The 17,428-nt window shown below is 38.7% G+C and overlaps 1 protein-coding gene across 12 annotated transcripts in view; it reads right to left on the bottom strand.

Moving 5' to 3' along the window:
• CEP192 (centrosomal protein 192) overlaps positions 1-17,428 on the bottom strand; it is a 132,466-nt gene that overhangs the window by 92,784 nt on the left and 22,254 nt on the right. For all 12 annotated transcript variants that reach the window (XM_032293452.1, XM_032293445.1, XM_032293446.1 and 9 more), the window contains 4 exons: positions 15,265-15,385; positions 13,431-13,579; positions 11,909-12,044; positions 11,332-11,456 (listed from right to left, as the gene is read on the bottom strand). In XM_032293452.1, coding sequence (XP_032149343.1) covers positions 11,332-11,456; positions 11,909-12,044; positions 13,431-13,579; positions 15,265-15,385 — 531 coding nt within the window. The remainder of the gene's footprint in view (positions 1-11,331; positions 11,457-11,908; positions 12,045-13,430; positions 13,580-15,264; positions 15,386-17,428) is intronic.

Here is a 17,428-nt window from a genome sequence, read left to right as displayed (position 1 = left end):
TGACCAATGCCTGTATCAGAGGAAAGATAAGAAAATTTCAGACAAAGATACAGAGAACAAGGCCGAGCGAATACAGAGACAGAGATCTGACTGCTGCTGGTACAAGCCGAGGAATACCAGGAGCCAGCAGAAGCTGGGAGAACCAGGAAGGATTCTCCTCTAGAGCCTCTGGAGGGAGCACCACCCTGCTAGCATCTTGATTTCAGACTTTCAGCCTCCTGTGAGGAAACAAAGTTCTGTTGTTTTGGGCCAGCATGACTGTGGTAATTTGCTCTGGCAGCCAAGGAAGCTCACACACACATTAAAGCTTAAAACACATAAAGACCAATATATTTCCATAACAAAAATCTTACAAAATTAAATTAAAATACAAATACTCCAATAGAAAAAAAAATGACAAATGCCATTTAAAACAAGATAACTACTTTTCATATACAAGACTTGCAAAGATTAAAAAGAAACATAATGTGGAAAATTGGTCTCTTCCGTAAAGTGACTTAATCTTGAATACGGAAGGTCGTTTACAACTTCTAGCTTCCGGTTCCGTGTGTAAAGGGCTTGGAAGTCGCCACTCCATCCTGACAAGTAAAAACATGAACAAACTAACAAATCAACGACTCTTCTTAGATCCATAAAAGAAGGTAACAGGATAAACTGCTGCCTCTAAAACTGGAGAGACAGACAGGCAAATACAGAGAATACTAACATACCAGGAGATACACTCTCAAGCAGAAACCTCCACAGTAACCAGCAGAGAAGGAATATCTGACCTGTAACTGATGAATTGCTGTAGGCTCAGTGTGGAAAAGTCTGAGAGTTAAAAACTCCAGGGGGGCCGGGCTCGGTGGCTTACGCCTGTAATCCCAGCACTTTGGGAGGCCGAGGCGGGTGGATCACGAGGTCAAGAGATCAAGACCATCCTGGTCAACGTGGTGAAACCCCGTCTCCACTAAAACTACAAAAAATTAGCTGGGCATGGTGGCGCGTGCCTGTAATCCCAGCTACTCAGGAGGCTGAGGTAGGAGAATTGCCTGAACCCGGGAGGCGGAGGTTGCGGTGAGCTGAAATCGCGCCATTGCACTCCAGCCTGGGTAACAAGAGCGAAACTCCGTCTCAAAAAAAAAATAAAAAAAAATCAAACTCCAGGGGATCCAGTCATAGGTGGGCCTCCATCCTTTTTTGAGTTTTACCTCCAGGAGCAGGACCAAGTTTTCACAGCAAATAACGGAGAAAAATCCCCTTGGACTTCCAGCATGGGGAGAAGAAAAGGGTCATTTTGAAATATAACAGGGCATTTTGTTCTTAGGTCTGCCCTCAAGAAAACCTAACCGGCTGGGGTTTTATCTGAGCCTAAGCAGCCTAGGGAAAGGGAAGTACCCAACTCTAGCTCCCTCAAGCTACCCTGTCCATCCTAAGGGGAGGAAAAAACAAACACTTGTGGAGTACATATTCTAAAGGCACAGGCTCACTGAAAGACTGAGACTAAATAACAGAATTACGGAATGCTTCCCCTCCACAATACCTTGCCACAACATAACGAAAGGCCTATTTACAGCAGTTCTTTTACTTGGCACATCATGTCCAGCTAAAAAATTAAAAGGCATACTAAAAGGCAAAAAAAAAAAAAACACAGTTTGAAGAGACAGGGCAAGCATGAGAACCAGTAGAACCAGATATGGCAGTGATGTTGGCATACTCAGGCCAGATATCAAAAACAATTATGATGAATATGCTAAGGGCTCTAATGGATACAGCAGACAACACACAGGAACAGAATGGCAATGTAAACAGAGAGACGGAACTGATCAGAAACAATCAAAAAGAAATGCCTGAGGTCAAAACTAGTAACACGTGAAGAGTATCTTTGCTGGGCTCATTAGTAGACCGGACACAGCACAGGAAAGATACTCAGCTCGAGCATATGCCAATGGAAACTTTCAAAACTGAACGTAAAAACAACAAAAATGAAAAAAACAATCTCAAAAAGCTGCAGGACAGCTACAAAATGTATAACATATGCATAAGGGGATATCAAAAAGTGAAGACAAACAGAAAGGAATAAAACATTTGCAACAATAATGACTGAGAATTTCTCCAAATTAAATCAGACAACAAGCCACATATCCGGGAAGCTCACAGAACACCAAACAAGATAAAGGCCTAATTAATACACTAGGGCTGTACTTGGAAAATAATAAATAAAAGCCAAAACCAATACTACACCTAAGTGTATCATTTTCAAACTACAGAAAATCAAAGATAAAGAAAAAAATCCTAAAGAAGCCAGCAAGGGAGAAAACAGCCTTACATACAGAGAAACAAAGAGCGACATTTGACATCTTCTCAGAAACCATGAAAGCAAGAAGGAAGTGAAGAAAAATATTTTAAAGAGTTGAAAGAAAGAAACCAACAATCTCTAATTCTGTATCCTGAGAAATTATCCTCCAAACATGAAAGGGAAATACTTTCTGAGACAAGCAAAAATTGAAGGTATTTGTTGCCAGTAGATGTGCCTTGCAAGAAATTTTTTGATAAGTTATTTTAAGAGAAGAAAAATATATAGCTCAAAATCTTATATCTACAAAGAAAGGAAAAGCACCAAACACAAAATAAGTAAAGGTAAAACAAAAATTTTCTTTTTCTTTCTTTTTGAGATGTAGTCTCACTCTGTCACCCAGGTTGGAGTGTAGTGGCTCAATCTCGGCTCACTGCAACCTCTGCCTCCTGTTTTCAAGTGCTTCTCCTCCCTCAGCCTCCTGGGTAGCTGGGACTACAAGCGCATGCCACCACGCCCAGCTAACTTTTCATGTTTTTAGTAGAGACGGGGTTTCACCATGTTGATCAGGCTGGTCTCGAACTTGTGATCTGCCGGATTTGGCCTCCCAAAGTACTAAGATTACAGGCCTGAGCCACTGCACGCGGCCTATTTTCCTTATTTTTAACTGGTCTAACAACACATTGTTCAGAAAAATAATGGCAACAATGTATTCAATGATGTATGCTTATGTGTGCATATATATGCATATATATATGTGGGGGGTATGTCTATATAGAGACACACACACCTGCTTATGTGTACTTACATGTAAGTGAAATGAATGATAGCAATGATACAAGGAATGGGAGGGAGGAATTAGGAATATTTTGTTATCGTCAGGTACTCAAACTACCCATTAAATAGTACAATGTTATCTGAAAGTGAGTATGAATTAATTGTAAATACATATTGCAAACTAGAGCAACCACTAAAAAAAAGTGGGACAAAAAGAATTATATCTGATATGCTAACAAAGAGAAAATGAAATCATATGAAATGCTAAATTAAGACCAGAGAGAAGACAGGCATGGTGGCTGGCACCTGTAATCCCAGCACTTTAGAAGGCCAAGGTGGAAGAATCACTTGAGGCCAGGAGTTCAAGACCAGACTGGGCAACGTAGGATGACGATATCTCTACAAAAAAGTTAAAAGTTAGCCAGGTGTAGGGGCATGTGACTGTTGCCCTAACTACTCAGAAGGCTGAGGCAAGGGGATCACTTGAGTCCAGCAGTTCAAGGCTGTAGTGAGCTATGATCCTGCCACTGTACTCCAGTCTGGGCAACAGAGAGACCCTGTCTCAAAATAATAATAATAATAATAAAAATAATAAAATTCTTAAAACCACAAAGAAAAAGACTGAAGAAAAAATTTAAAAAATGAACAACAAATAGAAAACAGTAACAAACATGGTAGACATTAACCCAACTATACTACTTAATCATTTTCAAAGTCATTAGTGGCTCACATCTGTAATCCCAACACTTTGGGGAGCCAAGGTGGGTGATCATGAGGTCAGAAGATCAAGACCATCCTGGCCAACATGGTGAAACCCCATCTCTATTAAAAATACAAAAATTACCTGAGCATGGTGTCACGTGCGTGTAATCCCAGCTACTTGGGAGGCTGAGGCAGAAGAATGACTTGAACCAGAGAGTCAGAGGTTGCAGTGAGCCGAGATCGTGCCACTACACTCCATCCTGGTGACAGAGCGAGACTCCATCTCAAAACAAACCAAACAAACTAACAAACATACCAACTAAAAGAGATTTTCAGAGAAGAATAAAAAAACAAGACTCAAGTATACGATGTCTACAAGAAAACAACATGTAGATTAAAAGTAAATGGATGGGCCGGGCACGGTGATTCATGCCTGTAATCCCAGCACTTTGGGAGGCCGAGGCGGGTGGATCATGAGGTCAGGAGTTCAGATCAACCTGACCAACATGGTGAAACCCTGTCTCTACTAAAAATACAAAAATTGGCTGGGCATGGTGGCACGCGCCTATAATCCCAGCCCCTCTGGAGGCTGAGGCAGAATTGCTTGAACCTAGGAGGCAGAGGTTGCAGTGAGCAAAGATCATGCCATTGTACTCCTGTCCGAGCAACATAGTGAGACTCCCTCTCAAAAAAGAAAGCAAATGGATGGAGAAAGATATACCATTAAAATACTAATCAAAGGAAAGTAGGAATAGCTATATTACTTTCAGACAGAACAGACTTCAAAATAGGGAAAGTTATCAGAGATAAAGCAGGGTACTACATAATGATATAAAGGAATCAATTCTCTAGGAAGACATTAACATCCTTAACGTGTATACGCCTTACAAGAGAGCATCAAAATATGGGTGGTAAAAAGTAATAGAACTACAAAGAGAAATAGATGAGGCCAGGCACAGAGGCTCACACCTGTAATTCCAGCACTTTGGGAGGTGGAGGTGGTTGGATCACGAGGTCAGGAGGTCAAGACCAGCCTGGCCAAGATGCTAAAACCCCATCTCTACCAAAAAATACAAAAATTAGCCGGCCATGGTGGCACACACCTGTAATCTCAACTACTTGGGAGACTGAGAAGAACTGCTTGAACCCGGGAGGTAGAGGTTGCAGTGAACTGAGATAGTGCCACTGCACTGCAGCCTGGGCAGCAGAGCGAGACTCCTTCTCAAAAAAAAAAAAGAGAAATAGATTAATCAACTATTGTAACTGGTGACCTCAACACTTCTCTATCAGAAAAAGATCAAGCGAGAAGAAATTCAATAAGAACACAGTTTAACTCAACACTAACAATCAACTAGATATAATGAACATCTATGAAATACTTCACCCAAAAACAGCAAAATACACATTCTTCTCATCAGAAAAAAAAAAAAAAAAAAAAATGACACAATAAATACACAATTGAGTAGGCCCATATCTGTAAAAGAAAGTAAGGCAATGATGAGCAACATCCCAAAATAGAATGTACCATGCCCAGAAAGGTTCAACAGTGAATTCCATCAAACATTGAAGGAAGACATTATACTAATTCTCTACAAGCTTTTTCAGAAAATACCAGAGGGAATACTTGCTAACCGATTCTATGAGATCAGCATCATCCTAACACCAACACTAAAGACATTACAGAAGACATTACAAAAAAAATAAAACTACTGACCAGGCACAGTGGCTCACGTCTGTTATCCCAGCACTTTGGGAGGCAGAGGCAGGTGGATCACCTGAGGTCAGGAGTTCAAGACCAGCCTGACGAACGTGGAGAAACCCTGTCTCTACCAAAAATACAAAATTAAGGCCAGGCACAGTGGCTCATGTCTGTAATCCCAGCACTTTGGGAGGCCGAAGCAGGCAGATCATAAGGTCAGGAGTTTGAGATGAGCCTGACCAACATGGTGAAACTTCATCCCTACTAAAAATACAAAAAAAAGTTAGACGGGCCTGTGGTGCACTCCATGTCTGTAATCCCAGCTACTTAGGAGGCTGAGGCAGAAGAATCACTTGAATCCGGGAGGTGGAGGTCGCAGTGAGCCGAAATCACACCACTGCACTCCAATCTGGGCGACAGATTGAGACTCTGTCTAAAAAAAAAAAAAAAAATTAGCCAGGCATGGTGGCGCATGCCTATAATTCCAGCTACTCAGTAGACTGAAGCAGGAGAATCACTCGAACCTGGGAAGCAGGGGTTGTAGTAAGCTAAGATCATGTCATTGCACTCCAGTCTGGGCAACAAGAGTGAAACTCCATCTCAAATAAATAAATAAATAAATAAAACTACTGACCACTATCTCCCATGAACAAAGATGTAAAACTCCTCGACAAAATGTTAGCAAATCAAATCAAATAACATATAAAAAACTTATACATCATAACCAAGGAGACCCTAGGTATGCAAGCCTGGTTCAACCATCAAAAATCTATTAATGTAATCTATCACACATCAACAGACTACAAAAAAAAAAAAAAAAAAAACCAAAAGCACATGATCATATCAATAGATACAAAAAAAAAGTATCTGACAAAAATTGAACACCCATTCATGATAAAAACTCCCAGTAAACTACAGAGAGAATCATTCTCAACTTGAAAGAAAAAAAAAAAAAAAAAAAAAAAAAAAACCTATAGTTCTATAGTTAACATCATACTTAATGGTAAGAAGCTAGAAGCCTTTCCACTAAGATCAGGAATAAAGCAAGGATGTCTCCTCTCACCACTACTTTTTGACTTCATACTATAAGTCCTAGCTAATGCAATAGGACAAGAAAAGGAAATAAAATGTATACAGGTTGGGAAGAAATAAAAACCATCTTTGTTTGCAGGTGACATGATCTTTTTATGCAGAAAATCCAAAAGAATTGACAAAAAAAAAAAAAAAAAAAAAAAATTCCTGGACCTAATAAATGATTATAGAAAGATGACAGGATACATGTTTATTATATAAAAGTTAACTGCTTTCCTATACACCAGCAATGAACAAGTAGAATTTGAAATTTAAAACAATGCTATCTACATTAACATTCCCATATATGAAATAAGTTAGGTATAAATCCAACAAAATATATGTAACATCTATATAAAGGAAAACTACAAAACTCTGAGAAAGAAATAAAATTTAAAAAAAACAAACAAACAGATATTTAATGTTCATGGATAGGAAGACTCAACACTGTCAAAATGTCATTTCTTCCCAAATTCACCTATGTATTCAATTTAATACCAACCAAAACCCCAGCAAGTTCTGGATACTAACAAACTGATTCTAAAGATTACAAAGGCTGGGCTTGGTGGCTCATGCCTGTAATCCCAGCACTTTAGGAGGCAGAGGCAGATGGATCATTTGAAATAATCAGAAGTTCAAGACCAGCATGGCCAACATGGTGAGAAAAATCTAGAGGGTACAAGATCAACACACAAAAATCAGGTGTTTCTTAACACCAGCAACAAACAATCCAAAATGTAAATTAAGGAAACAATTCAATTTACATCAGCATCTAAAAACTACAGTACTTGGTAATAAATCTAATCATGGAGGTGAAAGACATACTGAAAACTACAAAACACTTTCGAAAGACCTAAAGACATAAACGAATGGAGAGACATCCTGCGTGTTCATGAAGATGAAGACTTAACATTGTTATCAGTACTACCCAAAGTGACCTGTAGATTCAACAAAATCCCTCTCAAAATTTCAAGAAAGTTTTCCAAAGAAATGAAAAAACTGATCCTTAAATTCATATGGAATTGCAAAGGGCCTCAGCCAAAGCAATCTTGAAAAAGAATTAAGTTGGAGGACTAACACTGCCCAATGTCCTACAAAGATATAGTAATTAGAGATGTGTGGCACTGTCAGAAAGACAGACAAATAGAACAATAGGGTAGAATAGAGAACACAGCAATAAACCCTCACATCCATGGTAAATTGATTTCTGACAAAAGTGCCAAGACCATTCCATGAAGAACAACCTTTTTAATAAATGGTGCTGAGAAAATTTAATACCCACATGCAAAAGAATGATGTTAGTGAGACCCTCATCAAACACCATATATAAAAACAAACTCAAAACAAATCAACAATCTTTTTTCTCTCCCCTTTTTGCTTTTTCTTTCACAAAGACACAGAACAACAATCTAAACTTAAGAGCTAACTCTATAAAACTCTTAGACGAAACCAGGAAAATCTTCATGATATTGAATTAGACAACAATTTCATTGATATGGCAACAAAAGCACAGGTAGCAACACAAAAAATAGACCACACTACATCGTAATTTAACATTTTTGGACGTGAAAGGACAATGTCAAGAAAGTAAAAGACAACCTACAGAATGGGAGAAAATTTTGCAATTGATACATCTGGTAAGGAATTAATATCCAGAAAACATAAAGCAGAATAACCAGAAATTCTCGAATCACTTGAAAATTAAACTTCCTACTGCTCAATAACAAGAAGTTCTCCAATCACTTGAAAATTAAACTCCCTACTGCTACAATTCAACAACAACAACAAAACAACTCAATTAAAAAGTGGGCAAAGGCCTTAAATGAACATTTCCTCAAGGAAGACATACAATAACCAATAAGCACATGAAAAGGTGATCACTAGTCATCAGGGAAATGCAAATCAAAACCGCAATGAGATACTACTTCATACTCATTAGGTTAACTATAATTTAAAAAGGGAAAGCCGGGCAAGGTGGCTCATGCTTGTAATCCCAGCACTTTGGGAGGCCAAAGCGGATCACCTGAGGCTGGGAGTTCGAGACCTGACCAAAATGATGAAAGCCTGTCTACTAAAAATACAAAAATGCAGCCGGGCATGGTGGTGTTGTATTTGACCGAGTGTAGAAAGTTATCACAAGACAAAAGTATGCCAGATTGCAGGGTCATTTATTATGCCGGCGACCACAGAGGACTCACGTCTCTCCAACCTGTGGTGGCAACAGGAGGGTGCCACGATTTTTTATACCCGAAAAACCACCTTGGGAGTGGGGGTGAGGGGCGGGGATGGGGATGAAAAGGTTTCGGACATTCCGAGGGCTAGTGGATTCTGTAAATTACCTCCTGGGCAGAGATGAGGGTGGGGGTCTCCGGACATTCCAAGTGCCAGGGGACTTTTGTCATTCCGTTTGTTACTTAAGTGGTTTACAGAAGTCAAGATAAACATTTGTTTACACATTATCTGGTTAAGGTGGAAATCACAGACCTTAGTTACTTATTACAAGTCACAGGAGCCAGGATGGAACTAGCTTGGGCTGCTTAGTCTGGCAATTGCCGGTAAGCAAAGGCTAGCAATTCTGGCAGTTACTGATAAGAACAGGTAAGCAGCTTTACATAGTTTTGAAGAACAAACTGGCAGTTCTATTTACAGAGACCAAGGACAGTAGTTATTGTGAGGAGAATGGGGCAGCCATTTCAACTTATCTAAAAACAGTTTTGCATTTTATAAAATAGTTTTGCTCCGGTTCTGGCTCTAGGCCAGCACAATATCACAGTGGTACATGCCTGTAATCCCAGCTACTTGGGAGGCTGAGGCAGGAGAATCACTGGAACGGGGGAGGTGGAGGTTGCAGTGAGCCAAGATCATGCCATTGCACTCCAGCCTGGGCAACAAGAGCAATACTCCATCTCAAAAAAAAAAAAAAAAAAAAAAAAAAAAAACCGGAAAAAAACAGTGTTAACTAGGATGTGGAAAAATTGAAATCCTAGTGTTTCGCTGGTGGATGTAAGCTAGTGCAGTTGCCATGAAAAACACTATGGCAGTTCCTCAAAACACTAAACAGAATTACCATATGACCCTGCAATTTCACTCTTACACATATATCCAAACAAACTGAAAGCAAGGACTCAAAACAGGTATTTGTATACCAATGTTCACAGCAGCATTATACTCAAAAGTCAACAGACAGAAACATCCAAGTGTTCACTGAAAGATGAGGGGATAAATAAAATGTGGTATACATAACAGAATATTATTCAGCCATAAGAAAGAATGAAATGTTGATATACGCTACGACATGAATAGACCTTGAACACATCATGCTTAATAAAATAAGGCAAACACAGAAGGCCAAATATTGTATGATTCCACTTATATTAGGTTATCCAGAGTAGGCGAGTTCATAAAGACAGGAAGCAGAAGGGTAGTTACCACGAGTTGAAATGTGGGAGGGAATTGAGGTTTGTTGTTTAATGGGTAAAGTTTCAGTTTTACCAGATAAAGAGTCCTGAAGACTGGCTGTACAACGTAAATGTACTTAACATTATTGGGCTGTACACTTAAAAATAATTAAGATAATAGCCAGGCACAGTGGCTCACGTCTGTAATCTCAGCACTTTGGGAAGCCAACGCGGGCAGATCACTTGAGGCCAGGAGTTTGAGATCAGCCTGGCCAAGATGGTGAAACTCCGTCTCTACCAAAAATACAAAAATTAACTGGGTAGTAATGTGGTAATGTGTGCCTGTAATCCCAGCCACTCGGGAGGCTGAGGCAGGAGAATCGCTTGAACCCAGGAGGCAGAAGATGCAGATCGTCTGAGATGAGATCGTGCCATTGCACTACAGCCTGGGTGACAGAATGAGACTCCATCTCAAAAAAAAAAAAAAGTAAATTTTATGTTATATTTTGCAAGTTAAAATTTAAATTAAAAATCTATGTAACATGTGGCTGGGCATGGTTGCTCACACCTGTAATCCCAGTACTTTGGGAGGTCAGGGTAGGCGGATCACGAGGTCAGGAGTTCAAGGCCAGCCTGGCCAACATGGTGAAACCCTGTCTCTACTAAAGATACAAAAAATTAGCCAGGTGTGGTGGCACATCCCTTAATCCCAGCTACTTGGGAGGCTGAGGCAGGACAATCGCTTTAGCCTGGGAGGCAGAAGTTGCAGTGAGCCATGATCACACCACTACACTCCAGGCTGGGCGACAGGGCAAGACGCTGTCTCAAACAAATAAATAAACAAACAAACACATATTTAACATGTACAAAATAGATACACAAAGAATAAAGCAAAAAAGCAAGCATTATTTTAATCAATACTGGACAAGGTCTAAGTGAGAACAAATTAACCTACATGCAAAATTCAAGTCATACTTTATACAACTATAATAACATTACTAAAAAAGGGCGTAATGAATGGGTAAGAGTCAGAAATGATTGCCAAGTTTTAGGTACAGGAGAAATGGGGTACTACTAACAAACAAAAACCTGAAACAATGAAAAATATGTTTGAGCAAGGTAAAAGATCCTCTTGCTTTTTCGTTTAATGACTGGACATTGGGCTAAAGAACTTTCCAAATGACTAATCTAAATGCAAGTCATTAAATATTTAAATGCAAGAAAATGTATACAATTGTATGAAAGATACAAACATATAGAATACATTATCAATAGTGATTTTTATGCTTTTTCTATATTTTTAGAAAGTCAACAGTAATTGTTTATTTGAAAAGAATTGATATCATACAAACACAAAACACTCCTTATTCCTTTTTTCATAGGAAATCTAAGGAAAATGAATAACTTACGCTGCTAAGATCTGGAACAAAATTGTTCAAATTTTCCATTTCTTTCTCAATTCTCCAAGTATCACAGGAAAATGGTAACATACCATCTGTGTGCCTTCTACTGCCTCCAGCACCTACAGAATTATCTGAAAAATAAAGAAAAATCTTAAGAGAGCCACATCAAATCTGAATGATCTAACATAACTGCTTCTTGCTAGTCAAATTATTTTATGTAAACCTAATACTTAGCATTCCTATGACAAATTTAGCCATTTTCACAAAGAGAAAATAAGCAACAGTAAGAGGCAATAATATACATGATAAACTGCTACCATACAGAAAGAATTCATATTTAATTATTGATATCATCATTCATGATATTCAATCCAAGAAATACATACTGCAGTATTTCTAGTAACACTAATTTACCCAGCTATTATTAAAAGCTCTTTTGAAAAGTTTTAGACTGTCAAAAGACCTGATGGACTAGAAAGGTTAATATATGTTAAATTATACCAGAGAAATGATTTTTTGTTTTAAAAAAAGGTCAAGTCAAAACTAGAACTTAACAACAAAAGAATCATATTTCTATACTTACTAGTCCCAGGTAGACAAATAATTTGGCCTTCCTGAGAATCTCTGTAAGTTGTTTCAGAAGAGTGTGAGCCACAAGAAATCAGAGAGCTGTTATTTTCTGATTGAAACTTGCAGTTTAAGCTACTGTTTTCATTTGCCTGTTGAAAGAATATCTTAGCTGTATTACTCTTTTAAATTAAAATGAAATAATTTGAGGGAGAAATGTGGATTTACTGAAGGATGCCAGATAATAAATGTAGAAGGAATTAGAAAAATCGCCATTGTCACCAAGAAAGTAACCAATGTTTCTAAGAGGCTTCAGCAAGGATACTGAAACCAGGTAGTGGAGGGTTGTCAGAGAGTAAGATGTTCAATGGGCTCTGATATCTCATCCCACAAATGACTTATTAATAACAAAGGGGTAAAACTACCTTCACAAGGAGACATCTAGCTGACATCACCTTAGCCAAAATTATCAAACACAGTATCACCAATCATGGGAGAGACAAACGTCTCCCAGTGTGAGGCAAAGAGAAGTACACCACACTGCCTATGTTTACTATGAATCCACTCATGAGAAAACTGTTTAATGTATTCTTGCCAAAATATTTAATCTAATCTAGTCAGGAAGGAAAAAAAAAAACAGATTAGGACTGATTGAGAGTTCATGTTTCAGTTTGTGCTTACTGAGCTGGGTGTTACAGCATTGAAAACCCCTGCAGTGACCTCCCTCCTATCCTCTCTCCTCCCTCCTTCCTCCCTTTCTTCCTTTTACTTCTTCTACAATAGGCTTATCTATACTTTTTTGATAGAGGTAACCATTTGCCACACCATTTTCTGAAGAGTCTGCTCTCTTCTCATTGATTTGTGAAGAAAAAAAAAAAAAACAGATTATGGTTATTTTTCCCTCCTGACTAGATTACGGTACACTCTACAAAACAAAGGGCCTAGATTTTACAAAATAAATCACCTCATGAAAGAACTACTCCAAATTAAAAGGGAATAGAGACAGGACAACCAAAGGCAAGATTAATCTTTGATTAAATTGTAGATAACAAAACAGTAAGAATAAAGGACATTCTGGGGACAACTGGGTAAATGTGACTACGGACTGCATAGCAATTTAAATTATTATATCAAAGTTAGATAACAGAATTATGATTATGTAGGAAAATGTCCTTATGTACAAAAGATAAATGCTGAAGTAGTCAAGTGAAATGTCATACTCTCTGAGATCTACTTTCAAATGATTCAGAGAAGAAAGTATTTATGGAAAGAAAAGGAAAATGCAAAAGTGGCAAACTTTAGCAATTGGTTAACTGCAGGAAGAGGGTGTAGATGTCCATTGTGTTATTCCTTTAATTTTCTGTAGGTGAGGGAAAGACAGCAAGAGGGAAGAAAGGGTAGGCATTCCTCATCAATTCATACATGGGAAACACAGTCTAAAGAAAACCAAAAGCTTACATTTCATGTGAACATCCAATAAGACCAATAGTAATTTTCTAATGTTAAATCTCTGAAAAATCATCAAGACTGGAACATACCTGACTAAGATCACTTGTAGGTAACTTAAAACCTTTTTCTGGAGGTTCTGGTCCTTCTAGGTCTTCATACATCATTCCTGGAATTGCCAGTTGCTCAAAATAAGCCTCCAAATGATCATCATAAAACATTTCATCATCAATATCATCATCTATTGATAAATTAAGAAAAAAAACAGAATATGCCTTAGTGACTAAGCAATAATTTGTAATTAAAAAGGCTAAGACATAAATGAGTCTAAGATTTTTTTTATTTGACATGAGATAACTTGTAACTTCAGTCAACTATAAATCATTATGAAAATTTTAATACAAGGTAAATATTTAACCTCTATGAGAAGACAGAACAGAAACAGATCTTGGCATGTTATCGAAAGTTAGGATACAATAAATGTGGCATCACAGATCAATGAGAAGAGAGCAGATTCTTCAGAAAATGGTGTGGCAAATGGTTACCTCTATCAAAAAAGTATAGATAAGATTGTCGCAGGAGAAGTAAAAGGAAGAAAGCGAGGAAGGAGGGAGGACAGAGGGAAGGAGGGAGGCCACTGCAGGGGTTTTCAATGCTGTAGCACCCAGCTCAGTAAGCACAAACTAAAACATGAACTCTCATTCAGTCGTTGTCTTCTAAGTTGGCAATGCCATTTTAAAGTTCAATTTTGCAATCAACATTAAGAGTCTCAACAACATTCATCACCTTTGACCTAGCAATCTTTTCTCCAAGAACCTAGCATACTAAAGCAATCAAAGATTGGATACATTCAGGTCAATACCACAATTCAAAAATCCAAAAGAGTGAAAACTCCTTTGGCAGCAAAACCTGCTCTCCATGGATGTGATGCACACTCAGCTCATCAGACTGGCCTTCAAAGCCATGCATGACATGGCCCCAGTCTACTTTTTTGGGCTTATTTACCAATGTGGCCTCCTATAGGTCCTGTAAACTTGCCATGCAAAACCCCTGGCTGTTCCCCAAACAAAACCCACTTGCCTCACAGCTGTGCCTTTGCTGACACTTTTCCTGCTTCCTGACATGTCCTCCTCCCATATCTAAGGCCTGGCACAGGTTCCATCCTTTTTCTAGAATGCTTCAGTACCTCCCTCAACCAGAATTAATTCCTCACTCCCTACAAGCCCAGGCACATTTGGGGTCCTGTTGGGTTTATGCAACCCGATCTGACATTTGGTTCTGCACCTCCTCTCCGCACCTAAGATGTCGAAGAGCAGAGGCCAAATATTTCATGGTTCCAGCCGGGCACAGTGGCTCATGCTTAGCACTTTGGGAGGCTGAGGTGGACAGATCACTTTAAGTCAGGAATTCTAGGCCAGCCTGGCCAAATAGTGAAACCCCGTCTCTACCAAAAATACAATTAGCCAGATGTGGTGGTGCATGCCTATAATCTCAGCTACTGAGGAGGCTGAGGCAGGATAATCACTTGAACCCAGTAGCAGAGGTTTCGGTGAGCCAAAATTGTGCCACTGCACTCCAGCCCAGGTGACAGAGTGAGAACCCATCTCAACCAAAAAAAAAAAAAAAAAAATTTCATGGTTCCCCCAATTTCTAAACACAGTGCTGTATACTGAATGGTACCTCCAAGTGCCATTTGTACCCTAACAATGTTAAACTGAGGGATGAGTATATCAGGACAGATATACAGAAATAAATTCTTGAATTCCATCACTTAATAGAAGTGGCCATTTGAGTGCTGGCAGGTAGGAAGAAAAGGGAAGGACCAAAGAAAACCCTAAAAATTTGGCATCATAACCACTGCAACAAAGAAGAATAAAGTGGAGTGGCAAGGTGAAGACCAGGGAAATGCAGGTTACTCTGTCATACCAGAAGAATCTTCCAAGCTTGTCGGTAGCATAAGTTTCTCATTTTCTAATAAGCTAGTGTGGCTTAAGTCACTGTTTAGAGTCTTGTCTTCAAAATGTTTTCCAGCATCAAGCACAATAATCTATAAGAAACAAAATGGCAAGTAAGAGAAGCACACACTCACTCAGGGCTCTGAAGAGTACAGTACAAGGCCACAAAAAGGGCCAAGTATGTTCTCAAACTCCAGTATGTTTAGTATCTATAAATCACAGCTTAGGCAATGAAGGGCTAGTAATTGTACATGTATTAATAACATTCCTTCCCCCCATGCCACCTCCCTCACCTGACCTACCAACGGGACATCCTTAAAACTTATGGCTTCTCTCAAACTGTGTGCACATGCTTAGAGAGGCTCATAATATATTAAGTACACAAATATATAACTGAACTTGAGCAACACAAGGCTTACAAAAAAGAGCAAACCTGGATCCAGCAGCCTGTAACTAAGGAACTCTTTGCACCATTACATTGGAATAATCAATTTCTCTGCTCCTCAACCAGGAAAGAACATGTAACCCTAAAGAGCATGCAGCCATTTACTAAGGATACTCAAGGTCCAGAAGGGAAACGTAACATTTCCCAAGTGTGATTATATTTCATTATATGTTACATATACATAAATAACACCAGCATAGGAAGTACATTGCAAAATACACACTAATTTTTAAGACAGAAACATGGTCTCTCAATCCAATTTTACATTTAGAGAGGACACTGCTGAGCTATTCTCAAAAATATCTAACCACTGGGGCACCAAGGACTACTATAATCCACTGTTATTTAAAATAGATGATCACTTAGAATATGGCAAATGTTAACAGTTGTGCAATACAAGCTCTGTGCTTTGAAAAGTCTTTATAATAGAGAACTGGGAAAAAATCTATATGGGAAAGAACAGTATGTAAAATGTCCCTGTCTTTTTGGTCATGTTGGCTACTGAGAATGCCATGTACTCTGCCATGCCTGGTCCCTGGAAAATGTCTCCATTCTGATAAAGTGGCATAGTTTCACAGATGAGACGAGACCTACATGTAGTAGCAGCTCCCTTCTCTCTGTTTTCTAACACATTTATTTTCCCCTATTCTCATTTCTTCCTCTTTTTAATCAAGCAACTCAAGTTTCTATACTTTTGTTGCTTTCCAGTTTTACTGTCCCTTATATTATTAATTTCAAAAATTAATTGAATTAATTTCAACTTCACTACATCTGAACTTCCTCTAAAAAGCATCTCTCACACTTGAAACTTACTAGGGGTCACATACAGGGTGAGTACATAGGGGAGGGTCAACAAACATTTTGTGGGAGGGCCAGATAATAAATACTTCACGCTTTATGGGCTGTACAATCTCGGTCACAACTTCTCAACTTCATTGTTGTAGCACAAGTAACAGCCATAAACAAAACATACACACAAATGGGCATGACTGTATTTCAATAAAACTTTGCAAAAACAGGCAGCAGACTGGATGTAGGCCTTAAGCTATGGTTTGCCAATCGCTGGCACAGGGAAGTAACTTTTACTTTAGACGCTTTTGCAATCATTCTATAAAAACAATCTTTACAACTCTCATAAAAGTAAAATAAACAAAAAGTATATCTCTTTTTTATAAGTTTTAGCAATATTTAGTTTGTATTTTATAAATAAGTCTCATAAATTCATGACTGCACGCCTGAAATCCAGGTTTGGTGGTAATGTTGGGCATAAACTATCTTCTCAGCATCTTTCCTTTGAAGAGCCCATCCTTTATACTTCACATGGTTCAGTGGGGTTGTCACCTGCATTCCTCTATCTGTGCATGTATACACACTCATATACAAGCACACACACAGAAGTAGACATTAGATCCAGGTTCATCCCAACCCACCCCTTTGCACAGTGGTTTGCACAGTGATATGCATATGAGCCAAATGAACTCATTAGACCTGTGTTTTTTTCACTTCTTTTCTGATCACAAGTGTTAAGAGTATAGGGTTGTGTTGCCAACAAATGAAGACAGCTTGCCTATCATTTAACAAATTATTAAGTGACAACTAAGGACTGAGAACCATTCCATCATTCCAGACACTCAGGCTACAATGAAACACCACACACACACACACACACACACACACACACACACACCCA

This window comes from Sapajus apella, unplaced genomic scaffold, assembly GCF_009761245.1.
Source record: "Sapajus apella isolate SASKATOON/1434 unplaced genomic scaffold, GSC_monkey_1.0 scaffold29, whole genome shotgun sequence".
Lineage (NCBI taxonomy): Eukaryota > Metazoa > Chordata > Mammalia > Primates > Cebidae > Sapajus > Sapajus apella.
This window is presented reverse-complemented; position numbering and strand designations above follow the sequence as displayed.